This window comes from Octopus bimaculoides, chromosome 4, assembly GCF_046866305.1.
Source record: "Octopus bimaculoides isolate indiv1 chromosome 4, ASM4686630v1, whole genome shotgun sequence".
Classification (NCBI taxonomy): domain Eukaryota; kingdom Metazoa; phylum Mollusca; class Cephalopoda; order Octopoda; family Octopodidae; genus Octopus; species Octopus bimaculoides.
Genome location: NC_142931.1, coordinates 83,033,928 through 83,057,183, shown reverse-complemented (window position 1 = coordinate 83,057,183; position 23,256 = coordinate 83,033,928). Strand labels below are relative to the sequence as shown.

The window sequence follows — 23,256 nt, the reverse complement described above, 5'->3', positions numbered from 1 at the left end:
TGAGTTAAGAATATCTGTAATAGGTTATGTGGTATGATTCACTTTTCCGTGCTCACATGGGCGAGATGGAATTTGTTGAGGTTCAGTTTTCTACAGCTGGATGCTCTTCCTGTTGCCAACCCTCATCTGTTTTCAAGTAAGGTAATATTTCCCCATGATAAGATATGTTTACACTCATAAGTCTTTAGCCAGTCCAGAACTATAAAAGATACTTGCTCAAGGTGACATTCAGTGGGATTAAACCTGAAACTATGTGGTTGGGAAGCAAACATTTTACTATGCCTGCACCTATATGATATATTGATAAATAATAAAGAGGTACATTATAGAAATATAACACTAAACTGGATTATGTTGCTGTTGGAATCAGTGGCATAGCTAGGGTAAACTGTGCCCAGGGGAAGCTGCAAAAATGCACTCCCTCCCATTACAAAATCTACAATATTATATAGTACTTATTTGTTACAAGTAATTAATGTTTTAAAGCAATATTTTCAGAATAAATACTTTACCAGGGTTCATTTACCTGCCAGTTCGGTACAGCCTGTAATTCAAAATGTATTTTTTTAATGTTTACTTTTACGAAACCTCCTTATTTTAATCATTTAATGCACCAACTTCCCCGATTGAATCATTAAAAAAACCTAATGTGTGAAATGAGATGTAATAAAAAAAATACAATTGTTTAAAGTCTCATCTTTCTTGCTTTTGATGAGGTCCCCCCCCCTTGAATCAGCACCTGGGGCACGTGCCCCCCCTGCCCCCACCTAGTTACGCTACTGGTTGGAATTTAGCCCTGATCAAGTAGACCTATGATCGAAGACATATCAATTGTGATCATCATATTCTAGTATATCTGTGATTTATTCATTGGTTAGCTCAAAACTATGGTAAAAGACACTTGCCCAAGATACTACACAGTGAAATTGAATCCAGAACCACAAAACTGAAAAGAGAACATATTAATTACATAACCACATTTACACCACTGATAACCCTGTCTCATCTTGTTCCAGTTATTATAAGATCTTCATGATTGACTGTCCAGTGGGCTACCATGACCAATTACCATGACAGATGTATCTAGCAACAAATTACAACTAGCTTTTGACTGCCATTATAGGAATACAGTTGTACAACAAAAAGGAATCCTTGCAAGTATGTATTCTACACTGTTCTTGGCTGACATATTTCTCAAGACTTTTGAACATGTTTATATCACTTATTAAATTAGACAAGATTAATACAAGATATTTACTCTCCAAGAAAACCATCGCCTTTTGTCAGCTAACCCCAGCCAGAAAAACATCGGTGGGCATCCTAACATCTGCAAGAGACAGGCAGCTACTGGTGGATCTTGAGTATCAGCTTAAGTTCCCTGGCCACATTGTGGTCACCACCCTGCAACCAGACATTGTCATCGTGTCCACCAAGCAAGTGGTGCTACTGGAGCTGACTGTCCTATGGGAAGATCGCCTGGAAGAAGCTTTTGAGAGAAAGCTCTCCAAGTACACAGGTCTGGTTGGAGAGTGAGGTGTTTCCCAGTGGAGGTTGGATGCAGGGGTTTCACAGCCTATTCCCTGACAAGAGTCTTCAGCAGTTTGGGTATCGAGGGAGTGAGAAGGAGGAAGGCCATCTGCAGTACCACCAATACGGCAGAGAGGGCTTCACGATGGCTGTGGATCAAAAGAGGAGAGCCATAGGGTAGTTAGTTGGCCATCTGGACACAAGCTGGGGTCGGATCAGCCCCAGCTGGGTCACTTGGAGGAGGATGTATGATGTAGAAAGACCCAAAATACTTGATGATACCAGGCACATCACTGAAGATGTGTCCAGATGCATCAGTCATTGATGTATGCACACAACACTTTATATTGTGTATACCATAAAAGGCACTCCTCCCACATTTGTTGAGCAATTAAATTGTAAACCTACCATGCTAACAATTCATAATAAAAATATATGAATTTATAAACCTACTGAACATATACTGGTTAAGGAAAAATGATATCCTTAGTTTGAATATACTACCTCTAAGCAACAGAATTTATGTTAGTGGAAAACATTAATGTTAAAACAATGATTTTAGAACAAAGAGAAAATTGTTTGTAGAATGCAATCTTCATGCACAATGGCATCAGGCCAACTATTGACATTAGAAATAAATATTTCTGTCTAAGGTTGGCATACTGACATATTGAATAAGCACTTCATAATTGAAATTTAGTTCCCAAATGAATAGATTTGTTTTATTTCAAATTTTGTTGTTATGTTCAGATTTGTATTATTTTTAGTTAAAAGTCCTGATTTTGGCTTCAATTCAGCCATGTTTGACTTAGTTATGAAATACTAAAATGATATCTATATTATTAATACTTTAAGCATTTATTTATTTATGTATCCACTTTAGTGCAAATAGTAAATAAATAAAGCTTTATTTTAATTTTCTATTTTAGTAACCATCATCAGAGATAAAAAAAATTTGCTAAGAAGTTCTGTGTGAGATAAATTTGAAAATGGTGTTAGCATGATAAAGTACATTAAGTGACTATGCTTGGAGTAGTCCAGCTGAGAATAGATTCTGATTGAAAAACAAACCCCTGAGGCTGTAGTTATGCTTGTAAAGGGCTTATCTAACCTACTGATGGAATGAGTCGAGTTTAATATTGGTATTGTAATAACTGTCACATTTTCAACACAGGTTCAAAATACAATAGCCACCTCTGTCATGATATCATTCAATATATAATACTTACGATACCTAGCTCATCTCAGCTTAATCTATCAAGCTAATGAGGAAGCCTGTAGATGGTTACTCAAGCTGCTAGAAATAACAACCAAAAGCCTCTCAAATCACACACTACCATCTTAGTAAAAGATAAATATTTTGGATAAAGTAGTTCTAAAGTTTAAAAAGATAACTCATTGGTCATGAATCGAACACTTTGGAATATAGGAATGACCTGGAGCTAAACAACAATACATTCTATTTCCCAGGTTCAGATCACACATTAAGAGAATCAAGGTTAATTAGGTATTTTGCGAATCAGTGATAATCTGTTACATCACTACCTTATGTCTAACTGCTAAAACATCATGCTTATGATAAATGTTTTACATAGACAACTTTGTTTAGTCTATTTACAACAAAACAATGAAATGTTATTTATTCATTGCATGGTTATATCAAATAATATTAAAAATAATTCAATGACTTCCATTTAAAAGTAAAGTTCTTTGGTAAAATCCTATACTTGTTATAAAGTATTTACTTTGTGAACAAACAGCATTGCTGGTTGCAATTTTCCAAATGCTATGACAAGGAAGTGTCTATGAAACTCAAGTAGAACACATATTTTCATTTCAAAACATCTGTTTAGTGGTTTTCTGCACAACAAAATTCTACACAGAAGGTAAGGTCCAACACGGTAAGTTTGAACCCAAAACAACATGTTTGTAAAACAAACATACTTAACTACACAGCCAAGTTATTCATTCTGGGTATTTGATCAGATAAACACTTAACGTCTTTATTCATTTTTTCCTAACCTAAATAATTTATATATCATGGGGCCCACATAAAAGAGCCATCAATAACTTGTCTAAGAGAATGTTTTTACAGATAATTATTCTAGCTACTTAAATAGTTTTGAATGACCTTTAATCAATTCTCGATATCAATCTGTTTAAAATGACCTTTTATAAAAGAGAGAATAATATGAAAGGTACAATCAGACATAATTGAAAAAGGTGACAGCAACATTATTATCATTCACAATATCAAAAAAATCAATGAGCTAATTTTTTTTTTTTCATAAATATCTATATTTGTAAATGTCAAAAATCAAAATGATGGGAAGCAAGGCAACTGGTAAAAATTGATGATTAGAGTTTGATTTATGATGTTTTAGGTGTTCCCTTATTAAACTACATAGCATTTGCCGTTCAAAACTCCCTTATTTAAACTACATTTCTGAAACACTGAAATGTTATATCTGAACAGCAGTTGTCTCTGTTCACAGGATATTTCAAAGATTTAAATAACAGTAATTTAAGATCAATTGCTCTAATTATTAATTTGAAATACTTCACAGGAATATAAGATTACACTTCAGATTCATAGAATAGAGATAAAGGAGAAACAGAACAGAATTTTAACGGACAACTCTTGACTGATTGTAAGGGATTAACATATCCAAAATTTCACTGGTTTAATCCACAACTCATTCAAGTTAAATTATAGAATCACACACACACACACATATATATATAAATATATAAATTAAACCATCCAATACTTCCATACTGAATATTATCATATTAATTTTTACTGTTCAATTTATATATTTGCCTTCTAAATTTTTAAAATTAATATTTCTATGATTTAATTATATGATTTATTTATATAATATGTTATTTAATTTAAATTTTTAGATTAAAACATCAGATATATTAAGATGGTATATGCCACACAGCATGGATTTGGATGGGTTCTGAGTTGACTGAGTTGTAGAGTGGTGGTCCGTCTCTAAATTAGTTATATATATATATATATATATATATATTTTATTATATGTATTTATTTTCTCTAAGTTAATAATTAACTAGGACAAAATAAATTGGTTAATAGATACCAGGGTAGCAAAGATCACAAAATGACTGTGGTGTAACTCCTGTTTATGAGGTAGAAACCCCTTGTTATTTTGGGTACTTGAGTAAATATATAAAAATTTAGTAAATAGAGTAAAACGCATATATTAAATGAATTCTTTTATTTCCAACATATGTTTCGAAGATTACAAATTATACCTTCCATAGGAATAGGTGATGTTGATAAGGATGTAATCTTCTCTTCAGGGAAATACATAGGAACCAGCTTAACCGTAAGACATGTTGGAAATAAAAGAATTCATTTAACATATGCGTTTTACCCCATTTACTAAATATTTATATATATATATATATATATATATATATATATATATATATATATATATATATATATAAGGTCTGATCAATAAGTATTCGGACTGTTTTTTAATTCACTTCCACTGTTTACAGCAGAGCTTGGAAGGAAGGTGTGTAGCAAGTGATTGACGCATTGACCATGACAAAGAAAGTTGTCATGGTGATATCTGCTCAGAGGCTTACGCAAAGTTGCAGAAAGTGTATGGAGAGGAGTGTATGAGCTGCATACAAGTGTATGAGTGGTTCGGATGTTTCCAAGATGGCTGAAAAAATGTCAATATTAACAAACGCTCTGGGAGACCCACAACCAGCAGAACTGATAAAAACATTGCAGATGTGCATGCAGCTGTGAGAGAAAGTCATTGAATTACCATCTGTGAGTTATCAGAGGATGTGCTGATTAATTACGGTTCAGTTCAGTCCATTATTACTTACTTTCAGCTGACCAAAAAGACACTTGGGTTTCAGTTGCACAAGATCTCCTTGATTATGTTGAGAATGATGAAAACTTTTTGAAACCTTTGCATAGGCTTCTGAGCAGGTATTGCCATGCTTTTGGCAAAATTTGATTCAGATTCTCTGCTCAATTTTCTCTGTCATGGTCAAAGCAATGATCACATGCTACACACCTTCCTTCCAAACACTGCTGTAAACAGTAAAATGAGCTAGAACGTTAAAACTTAGTGAGCATACACATCAGAGTTCAAGGTCAATCTGTGCCAAGCAGCTTCACTCTGTGTGCTTTAGCTTTGTTACTATGGCAACAATCCGGATACTTATTGATCAGACCATGTATATATATGTATGTATGTAAGTGCACACACACACACACACACAATTATTAGCTTACAGTTGTTTCTGCTATAAAATGTAATGTGCTTCACTTCATGTTTGAAGCTACAATGAAGCTATTCACTGATACTTAAACATTCAACTATGAGTACATTGCATATTATAGCAGAAATGGCTGTAAGCTAACAAAGTTCATAACATAATTGTTTGTTCCTTTGTCATGTTGATTTGTTATTACTGCTCTGTACTCAACTGATGTTTCATTCTAAAGCATATGGATATCAAGTTCTAACACCAGGTTATTAGCATATAAAGCCTAAGCAAAATATATATACATATATTTACAAACACACATATGTATATATACATACAAACATATATATATATATATATATATATATATATATAAATATATACATGTGTGTATACATATGCATACAGATATGTGTGTGTGTGTGTGTGTACATATACACACATACATATACGTATATATCTGTTATATGTACTAGAAACAGTAGTACATTAAAATAGTCAACTATGTATCATAATGTAAATACGTTGTAACAGTCAAATGTAGTAGTAGTACTAGTAGTATGCATATATGTATACTAGTAATAAGGGGCTAGTAGTAGCAGTAATAATAGTTGTTGTAGCCTGATGATAGCAGAACAGTAAGTTGTAGAAGCAGTAGTAATTCTTTCATGGTTGTAGTGGTGTAAGATAAGAGGTGATGAAGGGAAAGGGGGATGGTGAATAAGAGGAAGAGTAAGAGGCTGATTATGAAGGGGTCAATGTCCTATTTCAGTTCACTTCCAACCGAGATATCAGCCAATCAGCTTTCAATACAGTGAAATATCGATCAGGTTATCACCATCCTGATCATCATCGTCAACATCCTCATCATCATCAATAGGTGTTCTTCTCCCAGTGATTGAGAAGAGAATTTAAAGAGAGGTAGGTGTGGTAGTAGGAGTAGGAGTAGTAGTTGTAGGAGGAGGAGGAAATGTGTGTGTGTTTGTGTGTGTGTGTGCATGTAGTTGTAAAAGGGGGAGATGGTGGAGGAGGAGGTAGAAATAGGTATGTGTTTGTTGGCAGGAGGTGCATGTAGTGTCATTTACCTCTCTTCTGTATACATTGTACATTTAACCTTAAATATGTGTATGTGTGTGTTTTACTGTGTATCCAATCCCTTACCAAACTGTGTATTACTGATTGCAAAATCGATTGACTGAATGGTTATGTGTGTAATAGTGTGTGTGTGTATGTATTTGTGCGTGTGCATGTATTCGTTTGTGTGTGTGCATGTATTTGTGTGCGTGTGTGCCTGCATCCTGTTGCCAATCCCTTACACAATGTGTTACAGATTGCAAAATCAATTGATTGAATGTTTATGTATGTGTATGTGTGTGTGTGTGTGTGTGTGTGTGTGTGTACGTGTACATGTACTTGTGTGTATTTCGACGTATGCATGCACAAGAATACAATTAGATTTGAGAAGTTGTAACCCTTATTTGTTGTTACACTTCTTATCACAGATCAATGAAGTGTGAGAGACAGGTAGGAAGAAAGAAAGAGAGAGAAGGGGAGGGAGGAAGTGGGAGGAGAGAGATAGGGAGAGGATTTGGGAGGAGAGAGAGGGTGCATGTGTGTGTGTGTGTGTGCATACACACCAAATAAGAAAGAAAGAGGGGAAGAGACATTAGAAAAAAAATTAGAAGAAAGAGAGCATGTGTATGAATGCATATGTGCATGCGTCACACAAACGCATCCACAGATACACTACATATAGGAAAGAGAATGAGAGAGAGGAAGTGAAAAAGGAGAAGTGAGAGCCAGAAGGTGAGTGAATGTGTGTATTTGTGTGGGTGCATATCTATCTATATATATAAATAGGTACACATACACACACACACACATTTTTGCATACATTTACATACATTCATGCACAAATACACATATATGTATATGTGTAAGCATAGGTGTGCAGCAAATATTTGCAACTCGGTGCAGTTTTAATATGATTCAATGACACAAAACAGGTGTATGCATGCTGGTGATGGCACAATATCATAATATGTGCACATGTCAGTGTGTTGTTCATGCACACACAATATAATGCCGCTGTATATAGTGCGACCGAGCAGGATCCTTAACACACCCACTAATATACTTATATACAAGTGTGTGTGCATGTGTGGATGCTGATATGCACTGCTACACACAGTTCAATGTTTTCTATACAAATCAATAGGATCAACTGAGTGCACCAATGTCAGAAAATTTGTTTCTATGTATATAAATATATACATATGTGTGTTCATGTATGAATGCATCTAAATGTACACACAAATGCATGTGTGTGTGTACATATTTATATACATATGTATATAAGTATGGAAGTATCTATGTATATATATATGTGCCGATGCACCCACATATACATAGATACACAATTGTGCTCATCAGAAATTAGGTGATCCTACATTGGCATCAACAGAATCATCAGGTGTGGCTGTGCTCACGTGAATTTTTATGTATTTTCATATATTTCATAAAAACCTAGTTGTTCACAAAACCATCACAATGCTTTTTGAAAACGAAGCATATCATTTATAACTCTGGAAACTCTTCCACTTTCTCTAAATATCGTATTCTATCTTTTTCTCACCCTCACTACACTATCTTTTTTCATTTTCACTATCATTCTCTAAATTATATACTTTACCTACCTATTATTTATGAAGTGTATATAGGAAGAAGTTAACACATAGGAAGAGGCATTGAATTAGTTCTCGTGAAATTATGTGAGATGCTATTCATTATGAGATGCTATTCATTATGAGATGCTATTCATTATGAGATGCTATTCATTATGAGATGCTATTCATTATGAGATGCTATTCATTATGAGATGCTATTTTTGTTTGTTTTATAATTGTTGTTGCTTTAGACGCAAGTATTTTCATCCAGTAAAAGGAGCAGAAAATTAACACTAAATAACAATGAATGAAGACAACAAGGGAACCTCTATACAGTTGTTTAATCTGCTTGAAACAGCAGCCAAATCTTGTTCATATCACACACTGCATCATGAAAAAAAAAAAAAAAATGGAAGAGCACTACTGAACGACAAAGTTCCCAATATAGGGTGAGAAGGGCATGGCTGGAATTATTTTAATAACAGACCTGCTCAATCAGAGATGATCCTTAATAAAAACAACAATTAGGTTAGATGATGATCTTAACATTTATCATATAAAAACTATCTTTATATCGATTTCAAATTTTGGTACAAGGCCAGCAATTTCAGGGGAGCTGGGTAAGACAATTACATTGACTTCAGTGTTCAACTGGTTTTTATTTTATTGACCCTGAAAGGATGAAAGGCAAAGGCGACCTTAGTGGAATTTGAATTCAGAACATAAAGGCAGACAAAATACCACTAAACATTTTGCTTGGCGTTCTAACTTTTCTGCCAGCTCACCACTTTAAACTGTCTTATTATTGAAAACACTTTGTCTTTACATTCTGAGTTCAAATTCCACTGAGGTCGACTTTACCTTTCATCTTTTTGGGGTCGATAAATTAAATACCAGTTGCATACTGGAGTCAATCTAATTAACCGGATCCCTCTCCATAAATGTCAGGCCTTGTGCCGAGAGTAGAAAAGAGTATTGAAAACACTTTAAAAACATGGAGGTGGTCCTACTTGCATTAAACTATTGAGAAGAACCATTTTTACATCCAGTTTTTCATGCTAATATGGATTGGGTGAAACTTTTTAAGACATCTATGGCTGGATGCTTTTCTGATGCTAATTTTTATGCAGATATAATGTACAATAATAATAATAATAACAATTTGTTTATTTGCCACAGAGGTAACAGATGATAGTCAAGGACAATGATAAAAACAGAACATGTGGTAATAACAATGTACTGTTATAGCAACACCTGGCGTCTTCAGTGCCTTTAGTCAGGTCTACGTTGTTGCAAGCATTCAGAGCAAGCTGCCTTTCCTTCTCTGACTGTCATTTACAGAAGAAAAAAAACAAAGAAACAATGATGATGATGATAATTCTTTCTAATTTTGGCACAAGACCAGCAATTTAGAGTGGAGAGGCAAGTCAACTCCAGTACTTGAGTTATGTCTATTTTATTGACCCAAAAAGAATGAAAGGCAAAGTCAAATTTGAACTCAGAATGAAGCCAGAAGAAATGCCACTAATGATTCTACCAGCTTGCCATCTTGATGATAGTAATCTTTTATTTTTGAGTAATAACAATAGTGTTCATTGATTTGGTTTCCACAACGAAAATGTTGTTTGAAATAAGGAAATGGAAAATATATCAAAACATATATTATTGCAATGTCATTCAAGTGAATGAGTGAGTGTGCGAGAAACATAGGAAGTGCTTTTTGTTTATAGATTTATTGGATAAAATACATTAAATGCAGCTATTGAGAGAGAGAGAGAGAGAGAGAGAGAGAGAGAGAGAGAGAGAGAGAGAGAGAGTGAGAGAGAGAGAGAGAGAGAGAGAGAGAGAGAGAGAGAGAGAGAGAGAGGGAAGTGAGAGGCAACAAAGGCAGAGAGACTGAGAAAAAGACCTACTCTTAAGAAGTCAACATCTCTCAGGCAGAATCGTTCAGTCAGTGCAGCACAATCAGCCAAGAAGTGGTACTATTGAAGCAAAGTGGTAAGGATCAAATGCACTTGGCATTTCAGTTTTAATCTCTCTGTATTAGGCGTCTGCCAAAAAGTGTTGTAGTAACAACATACAAGCTTAAAGAACATATAAAGCCTATGTATTTATATATTTTCACTTAGGTTCTACCGAGAGAGAAGACTGAGATGACCTACTGCCTTTCTTTAGCACAGAAGGAAGGACAGGCAGTTTTCTTATGTCTGTTTGGTGGACAAGATTGAAAGGATTGTGGATAGAGTTTTGGCCAAGTACCATTTAAAGAAGGTGAGGTTTGAGAGGAAAGTGCTGTCCTTGAATAAATTTTCTAAAGGTGGTTGAGATTGGCAAGTATGGTTTGGGTGATTTAGTCCACTTTGAATATGTGCCTGCAGATCTGAGATATACCTGGGATTCCATGACTGATATTAATCACTGTTCTCCTTTTTGAGGTAGATAAATTTCATAATATTTTATATATTTGTCTCTTTCTTCCCATTTAGTTTCCTAGCACACTTGATATAAAATCCCCACTGTTTTATAATGTCATATCTCTCTGTTCCACCCAAGCACCAGATGGTGGTGTTATACAGAGCAACACATTAAGTCTACTACCCAAGAACTCAGAATACAAAAATCCAGAACAAATACCACTAGGTTTTTTGCTTGATGCTTTAAAAATTTCACCAATTCACCACTCCTAGACTGATGCTTTTGACCTTGTCAGGAATTGAATTTATATCACAGAAAGTCAGAACAAATACAGCAAAATATTTTGTATTAAGTTTTAACGATTCACCACCCACTCATATACTTTGGACAGTGCAGCTGCTACACATACATAGAACATTCTAGATCACAGTTAAAAAAGGCCATCCAACTGATTGTATTATAACCATTGATTTACAGATGCAATATTTTCTGTCTCTGTCTCTATTATTCTAAAAAGACAGAATAGTCACAGATGGAATGCTTTTACTCGTAGATCTACTTATTGAGTTAACCTGAGGCTAAACAATATAGTTGTAAGGAACTGAATTAATCAGACTGTCAGCTACCCCTAGATCACTTGATATATTAGGTTAATGATGTCATTTTCAAAGAGCAATGACCTTTACTACTTTTCTTATGAGACCATTGATTATACTGAATTGCATACTTCCTTCGCTTAAATATAATATACATTATCATTTCCTGTGATAATATTTGGACCTAAAGATGCATGGCATTGACCAACATCTACCTCCAACACTTTCTTTAAACCTCCATTCTGCAATTCAAACTAGTTACTCCCTGAAATTACAAGATTTTATTCTACAAAGGGAAACAAATATTCTTGGCAAGAACACCTTCTCTCTTTATTAACAGTATTATCATCAATGATTAAAAAAAAAGAAGCTACTTCCTTCCCAATTGACTATTCCCTTCTTGTTTGTTAACCTCTTTTGTTGTTATGGTGTGATTGTAGTTGTTGTTGGCAGTGATGGTAAACTGCAGGTCAATCTTGACTGAGCTGACTAATGACCAAAGACATTCCAGTCATAACCATTCTATCTGTTATCTCAGGTATTGCAATTCTTGAACTCCATGGCTTATGTGTCTTCTCTCCTTTCAAGACTGTAAGGTCTGATCTGAGAGATTTTGCAGTTATTTCTAGCAGGCTGAACAGCCATGTAGCAATGCCTTTGCTAGCTGATTGTCATTATTGCTGGTGTTGCTGTAATCTAGTTCACTTTTAATATTTCTCTCCAGCTTCCCAATGATTTCTGTTGGAGTCTTAAATTTCTGTTTTAGGTGATTATCTGAAATATGATTATCTGCATCAATGCATCATGCAAGCATAAATTGTACTACATCAGGGAAAAAATAAATCAGAAAGAAAAAGAGAAAAATATATTTTGCCTTCTTTTCTTTTGAATTCCCCTCCCACTCTTTATTATTATTATTATTATTATTATTATTTTTTTTTTTTTTTTCAATAATATGTCGATAGCACTTAGTGGTGTGGAGTCAGCAGCGCAATTCCACTTTTCAAATTTTCAATTGAGCCAGGAGCAAATAGATTATCACATTTATTTTGTGACTGATAATCTTTATTCTCTTTAAAATTATGAGAGTAGCAGCAAAAAAAAAAAAAATTGTGGGGGTGGGGAGGAAGATGTAAACGACTAATTGGCAATTAATGACTTCTCATTGCATTATGTCAACTGAAAATCTATGGAAAACAAATTTAGAAAACAGTTGCACTGAAATTCCAGTTAAATTGGAGGTTCAAAGACTTAATGAAAAACACACCAGATTTGAAAAAGACAAAATAGAAAATGAATTGAATAAAACTTGGTGGTAGTGATGGCAGTATTTAACCCCAAGTCAGCACCAGTCCAACAGAATTATGATCAAAGATGTTCGAGCCACGTTCATTTAACTTTTATTCAAATGTAGAGAATGTATCTAGGAAACCATGTAATGTGTCCTTCACTTTTTCTTTTGTAAACAGTAGAGTGATTCAAGAGTGATTTTGCAGCTATTACTAGTAGACTCATCAACCACATAACAACTTCCTCATTGGATTGCTTTACTGATTATAGAGTTAATCTTCTTTGCTGATTTCGAAATTTAGAATTAAAGATTAGCTAAGATCATCTTGTTCTCATTCCATCCAGTTTGCAAGACGAGTAAATACTGGTTCTATTTGTACATAAAACCCCACCCAAAAAACCCCTCAATGACTAAAAATGCAATGTGACATGTTAATATATATATATATATATATCATGGCAACTGTTAAAAATATCACTGGTTTAACCCTTCTTCTATTTAGATGTCTTTGAAAAATTTTACAAAGTGGACAAAGGACAATACAAGTTGAATTCAGAAGGGTTAAAAAAAAAATCTAAATTTAAAATTTTTCAATTTCTAGGAGAGGGATGGAGGAACAGAGGGAGAGAGAGAAAGAGAGGGAGAGAGAGAAAGAAAGGGAGCAAGAGAGAGAAAGAAAGGGAGCAAGAGAGAGAAAGAAAGGGAGCAAGAGAGAGAAAGAAAGGGAGCAAGAGAGAGAAAGAAAGGGAGCAAGAGATAGACAAAGACAGACAGATAAATAAGGAAAATTTACAATTTCTTTAATATTTTCCCAGTTATTAAAAAAATAACAAGAACACCTTGTTTTGACGATTTGGAAGGTGGAGGATGTTGTTTGAATCATTCAACCTGTACAATAATTTACAAAGAAAGAGCATATGTAATCAGTCTTTATACACATCTCAGTGCCTTCACACACAAACTGAACAGAACTGAGATGTTTATAACTTAATGGTTGATAAATAGAGGTTAATAAAATAAGTACTAGACTGAAATGAGTAGTGGGGTTGATGTGATCTATTAATGCTTTGAAGGTGTGCTCCAGCATAGGCACAGTCCAATGACTGAAACAAGTAAAAGAATAACATAAAATAATACACAACAGGTGTTGAATATAATTTTTAGCCATAACATAAACCCCCTACAGAGAAAAGTTACAAGCTACAGCATGAAAAATGAAGTCAGAAACATAACAATGCCATAAATAGAAAATCTTATGACTGTGACAATAACATAGATAATGTATTACTTAGATTAATAGTTGCAGATAAGACCAAAAGTATTGACAAGCTATGTTCTGTTTTTAGTCATTAATCATGTTTAAAGTATTGAATAGGATAATTTAATCTAATCAGTACACACAGAGATCAACATATGGTAGCAAAAGCCTAAATTGACTCTTATCAACATTCAATATAGAATTAACAAAATGCACACACATTCATTTTGATTGTTAACTGATTCTGAATTCAAACCCTGCAAGGGCTGACTAACTTCTGTCATTCTGGGATTGATAAAATAATTAATTAGGGCAAATATAACTGACTACAAGACCAAAGATTGAAATGCTGTTATTTCAAACTAGTTGTATTGCAGGAATAGCAGTACATAAAGTTGAATATTCAACATTATTGGAAGACCATGTTTCATTTTTATGTTTCAAAGTTTGGTTTCTGTAGTTTACAGAGTATAACTGAGTGCATTCTGTTACAGAACCAGCACAAGAGATGTTTTCCATGTAATAGTAATAACAACCCTTCCTACAATAGGCATAAGGCCTGGAATTTTGGGGAATGGTAGTAGTTGATTACATCGACCCCAGTGCTTAACTGGTGCTTACTCTATTGGCACTGAAAGAATGAAAGGTGAAGTTGGCCTTGCTGGAATTAGAAAGTAAAGCCAGAAGAAATGCTGCTCAGGATTTTGCCTGGAGTATAAACAATTCTTCCAGCTTGCTGCCATTGTAGTAGTAGTAGTAGTAGTGGTGTGTTTCTGTGTGTGCACACAAGTACTAATTTTAGGCACATGGTCAGCAGTTTTTGATGGGAGGGGTACTGTTGATACCAATGATACCAATATTTGACTTCTACTTTACTGACACTAGAAAAACGCATAACAAATTTTGCTTTGGTAGGATTTGAACTTGGAACATAAAGAGAGAGAGAGAGAGAGAGAGAGAGAGAGAGAGAGAGAGAGAGAGAGAGAGAGAGAGAGAGAGAGAGAGAGAGAGAGAGAAAGAGAGAGAGAAAAAGAGAGAGAGAAAGAGAGATGCACAAACAACAGAGGTATAAACAAGTACACCATTACACCATATTGAAAATAAAACAATCACTAATATTAAAAACACATTAATGGACAGTTTATTAATAAAGCTAACATACCTTCTCAATTACATGCCAATGATAAACTCATTAAATGCATACCTGGGATGTTGTCAAGATTGCCACACATACATACACACATATTAAATATTTCAAGTATTGTTAGGCAGTGAATCAAAGTCAAAGCAAACAAAACTCTTGTTCATAATATTTACAGAGTCAATAATGGAAAAAGGTATGGAAAAAAAAAAGTCTATTGAACAATCTCGTTAACAAGCATAAGAAAAACAATGTTTGTATGAACAAAAGCTTTGGTCAGTTCGTGCAAAATCAACAAATAAATAAAGATAATAAATAAAAATAATAATACAAAAGTGGCTGCTGGATTAACTATGTTGCACCAATGCATTGTAACAAATGAACAAACAACAACAAAAAAATAACCAAAGAGAAAGTAAATCTGGGAAAATATAGAATTCTATGATTCATTTAACTATTTATAGACTTGGAAAATACAGCAGATAACAACCTCTATATGGTTTCACCATCAAATAAATATATGTCATGGTGAATGGTTTGTAATTACTGTGCGGTTATATTGGAAAGATTGAGTTTTATAAGTGTTTAAATATGGGGTGTGTTGTAATAACACACATACACACACAAACATTAGCAAAAATGATTTTTATAACACACACACACTCACATTAACAAAAATGCTTCTTTTTATAACACACACAAAATGCAAACACACACTGATATACATACATACACATATGCACACAAATGTTACATGTATATATGCATGCATACATCAAACTACACTGAAGAGATCTATACACACAAACATATAGACATTAACATCACAGGAAGGCATATATACATACATATAGAAATAACCGCAATAACTTTATTACAACATAGCCTCTAAAATAAGTACTTGAAAAAAAATATTCTTTCATTAAATCCTTGTTTTTTTTTGTTTTTGCTTATTTGCAACTGTTATTTACTAGAAATAGCAGCCAAACTTTCTTTTAATGGTTAAAATGAATTCTCAGAGTTGTTAGAGTGTCAACAAAATGCCTTTATTCTGACACCTTATATTCTGAGTTCAAATATTGTTGAGGTGACTTTCATAATTCTTGGATAAATAAACAATGTGATTTATAAATAATGGAGAGTGAACTGAGGGAAGCATTAGAGTGTCAGAGAACATGGCTTGCTGTATTTGTTCTGGCTCTTGGCAGCCATCAAGATCTACTTGGGTGGCAGATTAAATCTGTTTACTCAATTTAACACCACCACTTGATCCTTGGGAGACTTTAGCAGAGTCTACTCTGTTGCAAGCACTCAGGCTGAATCTCTGGTTTGAGGATACTTTCCTCCCTCTTTCCCTTTCCTTCCTTCCCTCCCACCAGTCGTGAAAGCATTGCAAAGGGTCACGGGCAATGTCCTCGACTTCTAACAAAAAAAAAAAAAAAAAACATAAAGATAGGCCAATCGGTCATGGTTGAAATTCTTTGATCAGGAAGTGTATCTTGCTGTCAAATTCAAGTTAGAATGGAAAAATGGATGTAATAATAAATGAACAATGTCAAATTAATTGCAGAACTTCAGGCAATCCAACGAAGCTACACAAAGAAGATAGCTTCTATGCAGCATATAAGCACGTAGGTGAGAAAAATATGCCATAATATACATCTGGAAGATCCTGGAGGGACTTGTCCCAAACTTTGGCATCGAGAGTTATACTAATACTAGAACAGGGCAACACTGCATAGTGCCAATCACTCCAAATATGCAATCAAGATATAGGACAAGATACTGCAACAGCCTGGGCTTTAGGGGACCACAGCTCTTCAGTATCCTCCTGAAGGACCTGAGAAACCTGCATGGGGTGGATGTAGGTGTTTTCAGAATGAAACTGGACCTCTTACTGCCAAGTGTCCCAGATGAACCAGCTTCAGAGCAGGAAGTGCAGATGAGGTCAGCAGCATCAAACTCCCTCAAGCAGCAAATGTAAATTTCTAAAAAGAATTAATGAAGTAAAATTATGTAGCAGCACCAAATTGCAGTGCCCCAGCATGGCCACAACTTATGAGCTGAAACTAGATCAAATCAAATCAAATAAGTAAAATAAAACAATAAATCTGTACTGCTAGTCATCACATCCTCTCTCCTTCCATCCCACTCATATTTACCATCATCCACCCCACTGCCCTTGTTCACTATTCACTACCTTCACCCCTCTCTATCAGCAACTCAACTGTATCTCACTCTCTCCACACACTTTTTCTGTTCCTCTGCTCCAATCTCTCTTTTATTTACCTTTTTGTGCCTTGAGGGCACACTCTGACACTGCCAACTTCATCTCTGTTTCTAGCACCATCACAATTATTTCACCCACCCTTAAATAATTGTATAAGAACCATGTAGCTTCTATACAACGAAAATCCTGTTCCTGTCCATTATTTCATACTTTAACCTCTCAGCCTCCAGCATAAAGCTGCTTCGCTCACTACTATGCTCCCAGTAAAAGGAAAGTAAAAGAGAGGGAGTTTTTAATCTTACAAGTTACATGGTAATCTCACAAGCATTGATGCCATGAAAAAAAAAGTATCCAGTACACAATATAGTGCAATGGTTGCAACTGGGGTCTATTTAAGATTTTTGGGGTTCCATGTTAACAAAATAGTAAATTGGGGATCCAGAGTAGCATTTTAAGTATCCATGTAATGGTTTGATTTAAATGTATCTATTGCAAGAAACAAGTTTCTTTCTTTAACATTTTGCATAGTTTAACATATGCAAGTTAATATGTAAATAACAAAATAGGAATTTTGAAAGAAGTATCTATAAAACTAGTTTTTAAGCATCAAATGGCTATGGGGTTCCACCAGAATAAAATAGTAATCAAAGGAGTCCACAGATAAATAATGATCGAGAACCACTTATATAGTGGTTGGCATTAAGGAAGGGCATTCAGAACTGAGTGCCCTTCCTTACTGCCAAAGCACAAATTGGAGCACAGTGCAATCCTCGAACTAATCAGATCCTGTTGAACTATCCAACTCATGCTAGCATGAAAAACATTAACTGATGATGATCATGATGATGAACACAAAAGGAATATCTCTTCTCATGCAGTAAAAGGGTTTATATGTCATCAACAGTAAAGTACAGAATATTGAAAGTGCCATGCTTTACCATATGAATTATAGGCAGTACTGGACAAAAAGTTAATACATATTTAGAGAAAAATGAAAGAAAATGAGTTATTCAATTGTTCCTGAAATGGAAAGAAAGGATTGTGTTATTAATTGCAATTGAAAAGTTTTATCCTTACTTGTGCTTTCTTTCTTTTCAGCTCATCTGGAAATTCATCATAGTAGCTTCGAACATTTTCTTCAAGGTCCAGCCCTTCATCCTGAGGCCATGAGCCACTAAGTCCTGTACTAGGAGCTAGAGGTGTGTTGTTTGAAAGAGGAGGGGATGGGTCACTGCGGTCTGAATTATAACTAAAAACACCGCTGCTAGTCAAACTACTTGATTGCTGGTTTTCAGGAAGACTCTGGCCTGATAAAGAGCAGAAGTGTAAAAAAAAAAAAACGGGAAAAAAAATTAATTGTAATATTAAAGAGAATTTATTGAATATTAAATATAAGAACAGATAAAAAATAGTAAAGAGAAATTTAATCATTTTACAAGCTATATTAATTTTCTAAAATCAATGCCTGAGCAACTGCCTTTTTTTTTTTTTTAACTAAGACTAAAGTATATGAACCATTATTTGACAAACTGTAAGGGTGAGCAATTGCTAATTATTCCGATTTATTCTAACTATTTAACAGTTGAAAGTGAAGAAGGATTAATGAGCTTTAGTTAAATTGTCCACAGAAAGTAAAATAATGAGAGCATGTTCAAATGTTGCTACTATACATATAAACAATTCTTAAGGCCAGTCCTGACTAAAAAGAACTGTGATCAAAGGCATTCTGAAACCATCCCAACTTTCTGTTTATCTAGAACTATATTATCTAATGTGCCATATGTATGTGTGTATATGTGTATATATATATATTCTAACTTGTGATTGTGCAATTTACCAGAGAGGGGAAGGAGTCCACATCATCTCGCCCAGATCAACCAGGGCCCTCGTGTGGAGGACAAAGCCTCTGACATAGCAGAACAAGTTGATGCCAGTCCCAGAGTAGCAAGAAGGAAGTTACTTCTTCAACCAGCCAACAACAAGCGGAGAAAAGATTGGGCCAATGAGATGGTGGAGAGGCCACTAGCATTTTGAGAAATTGTCATATTCTCTGATAAGCCCATATTTGCTGTATTTCCTGACAGTGGTCAAGTGTGGGTCTGGAGACTCTGTGATCTCAAGAATTTGACATGAAAAGATTGTTGCCAACAATGAAACAAGGCAGCTATTCTGTGATGGTCTGGGGAGCAATTTGGAACAATGGTCAATCAGAGCCTGTGGAGTGTGATGGAAACATAAACTCAGATAAATATGTGTCCATATTGCAGAAAGGACTCCTTCCAATCTTCTCCAATGGTGAAATGATTAAAGAAGGCTCTTTATTTATGGAATATGGGGCTCCTTGTCACATGGCTAAAAAGACCCAAGTTTGGTTGGAAAAGAATGGCATTAAAAAACTTCCATGGCCAAGCCAATCACCAGATATGAACTCTATTGAACACCTGTGGGGCATAATAGACAGGACACTTTGTATAAAGAACAAGAAAGCATCCTCAAAGCCAGATCTTTTGAGATTGCTGCATGAAACTTGGCAAGAATTCTCCAAGAGAATATTCATAATCTGATCAATAGCATGCCTTGCATTGAAAAATGCAAAGGGCATGTCTACTAAATATTAGATGTTCATAATATAATAATTAATAAACAATTTTAATGTATTTCAGATTTAAATAAATTCTAATGATTATAAGGGTGTCAATTTACTTCTGTCATGTCTGTGTATACACACACATACATGTCTGTGTATACACACACACACATGTATATGTATCTGTCTCAGAGGAACTTTGTCTTGCAAATTACTTGGTGACCCTGCCAGTGCTAGTGTCACATAAAAAGGTATCCAGTCAACACTATAAAGTGGTTGGCATTTGGAAGGTCATCCAGCTGTAAAAAACCATGCTAAAACCAACATTGCCTGTGCTGGTGCTATATAAAAAGCACTTATTCCACTCTGTGGGGTGGCTGGTGTTAGGATGGACATCCTGCCGTTAAAGCCATGCTTAAACAGACATTGAAATCTGGAGCAGTCTTCTGCTTAGCCAGCTCCTGTCAAACTGTCCAACTCATGCCAGCATGGAAAGCAGAACGTTAGTGCGGGTGACACGTAAAAGCACCCACTACACTCTCTGAGTGGTTGGCGTTAGGAAGGGCATCCAGCTGTAGAAACTCTGCCAAATCAGATTGGAGCCTGGTGTTGCCATCCGGTTTCACCAGTCCTCAGTCAAATCGTCCAACCCATGCTAGCATGGAAAGCGGATGTTAAACGATGATGATATATATATATATATATATTTGTGAAGTTGGTGTTGTTGAGGAAGATATTGATACTATTTCTAGCAGGCTGAGTGACCATGTATAAGTTCCTTCATTGGCTTGAATATCATTAGTCTAAGCCAGTGGTTCTCAACTTGGAGTCTACAGACCCCACAACCAAAGTACTGGGGTCTGTGAGCTGAGTTCAAAATTTGCTGAAAAAACAGATCTTTGAAAAGCCTGGCATTTAAGGGAAAATTCATATCAATAAACCTTGTTAATAAAAAGGATAACTTTTTTTATTATTCCTTAAAACTAATAAATGACATTGTTGACCATCCCATATTTCAACAGTGTCTAGGATTACATTAAACAAATGTATCCTTTTTCTCTTTCAAGCAGAAGGTAGATTTGGCTGCCACTTCTGGCAAGTCAAACAATTGCAATAGGGATCCATTGATGGCATGTAATTTTTTTAATGCAATGAAGTTGCCAAGAAATTATTTCTAAAGTCAACAAACCAAAATGCTGAGACTGGATATAAAGTATGTTATTAGCTTAATTGATTTTCTTAATTCTTTTTGAAATCTAACTTTCTTGAAAGGAACTGCTTTATTGGTTATAAGGACAAGTATAAACCAGAATATAATCATTGTCATTGGGTTTTTCCCATGCCAGCATGGACTGAACAAGTTATGTAGCATTTATTCCTTGTGTCCCAATTCAAATACATATTTAATGAGATTGTGTCTGGAGTGTTTTTATGATTATCTCTTCCAATTATCAACCACTCTGATGAAAAGTTATACATATTACTAATTTCTAATTTATAGTTCATATAGATATTCTCATGGTCAGTAAACTTCAAATATATAGCATGTTTCTTGTTCTCTGCTCCAAATTTGTGTGTGCACATCAGCAAACTTCCAGAAATTAACACAAGTTAAAATTATATTTTTTAAAGTCAAAATAAGTAAAATTTTTCAAGAATTAATCAATATGGACAATGATTTCCCACTAAATAAATAAACACTACAAAAGTAACAAAAAAACTAACAAAAAATAAAATAAAATGTTTTATAGCTAGAATTTCCTTTTCTCAAATCCAACACGTTACATTTGTCACGTTTTCAACTATTTAGCAAGCAGGAAGCATTTGTGGTTTTACAGAGTCATCCTAAACCCCATTCTCCCTCTCTCTATCGTATATATATATATATATACGAGCACGTACAACCATTCAGTCACATAGTGAAAGAAAAACACTCAGAATAGGAAAACCTGCTTACTCACATTAAAAACATACTGGTCTAGAGGCCTTTGAGAGAAGTGACATAAAGAGCAGTATTGCATCATTGTTAAAAACAGAAATTCAGGACAGACTCAGAATGTGCATTTAGTAATGAAAGCACTTTCTATAACGAAGATGTGATTGATTTTTACTTTGTCTTAAGGTTTTCAATTTAGAATTATCAAAACTAAACAATTGCAGGAATTCTAATTATCATGTATTTGTGGTTTTTCTTTTTTAATAGCAGGGATTTTGTCTGGCTTTACCTTTTAAAGGAGGAGGTTTTGAAAAAGAAAATTCTGTCCTAGATGTTTTGTCTGAAGGGATTTTCTCCAAAGGGTTTTCTGTCACATAAAGGTTTGTCCAGAGTCACCTTAAACACAGGCCCTGAACAATTACATGTTCCTTTTCTGAATACTCTTTCACTTGACAATGTTTATTCTTTAACAAAGACAGCTGTGTTACAATGCACTGTTGATTTTCTGTTTTTAACGATGACGCAACACAACACTTTATGTCACTTTTTCCAAAGGCCTCTAGCCTGCTATGTTTTTAATGTGACAGAGCAGGTTTTCCTATTCTCTTTGAGTGTTTTCCTTTCATTATGTGACTGAATGGTTATAAGTGCTTTGCCTTTCAACTTTTCAGGATCAATAGAGTAAAGCACCCATCTGGTATTGGGGGGCTGATAGCATCAACTAACCTCTCTCCTCAAAATCATTGGCATGTGCCTCAATTAAGAAATCCTTATTATTTTGCTTAAAAAATTGTTTTTGAAAAGAGGAAAAAAACACTTGCAAACATTTTTTGTCAAAAATCTTCAAGCAAGAAGTTTTTATCCCATGGAGTAGTGCATACACACATAACTACACACACACACAAACATTTTCATTCACTCTCCATTATTTTCCCTCTCAATCCCTTCTGTCGAACAGAGCAGACTCAAAGACTTTTCTATTCTTCCTGAGCATTAAACTAATACACCTGCTTGTTGCTGCATCACCTGTCTTCATCTTTTGTTTTCTGTAAATTTGAACTATATATATATTGGACAAATTTCTTCAAAAAATCCTGGACCAACCTCCTACACCCAGATATGTCTCCAACAATAATAACTCTTTGATAGAGTGGGCTATGGTGCCCCATATATGACTAAAAGACTTCACCAGGTGGTGCTATTGAGTTAGACATGGCCTTGGCTTATACTGGCCAAAATCTAGCAAAGTTATCTATATATATATATCATTCAACCACGATAGTGGGTGAATATATTCTTAAGTCCACCATTTTGTCAATCACAGCAGCTTCCAAGCTTCACCA

At 34.7% G+C, this 23,256-nt stretch overlaps 1 protein-coding gene and 1 long non-coding RNA gene across 3 annotated transcripts in view; one reads left to right on the top strand and one right to left on the bottom strand.

The window, feature by feature from the left end:
• Positions 1-23,256, bottom strand: part of LOC106882595 (zinc finger protein 704) — a 138,173-nt gene that overhangs the window by 41,919 nt on the left and 72,998 nt on the right. The window contains exon 3 of the mRNA XM_052967172.2: positions 18,468-18,697. Coding sequence (XP_052823132.1) covers positions 18,468-18,697 — 230 coding nt within the window. The remainder of the gene's footprint in view (positions 1-18,467; positions 18,698-23,256) is intronic.
• Positions 6,911-22,233, top strand: LOC149136109 (uncharacterized). 2 transcript variants are annotated; one of them, XR_016241559.1, is made up of 3 exons: positions 6,911-10,457; positions 10,589-10,730; positions 12,237-12,338. It is a non-coding gene; the product is annotated as an uncharacterized LOC149136109 (long non-coding RNA). The 2 variants fall into 2 exon arrangements; XR_016241558.1 differs by lacking the exon at positions 12,237-12,338 and adding an exon at positions 18,489-22,233 and having other exon boundaries at positions 6,912-10,457.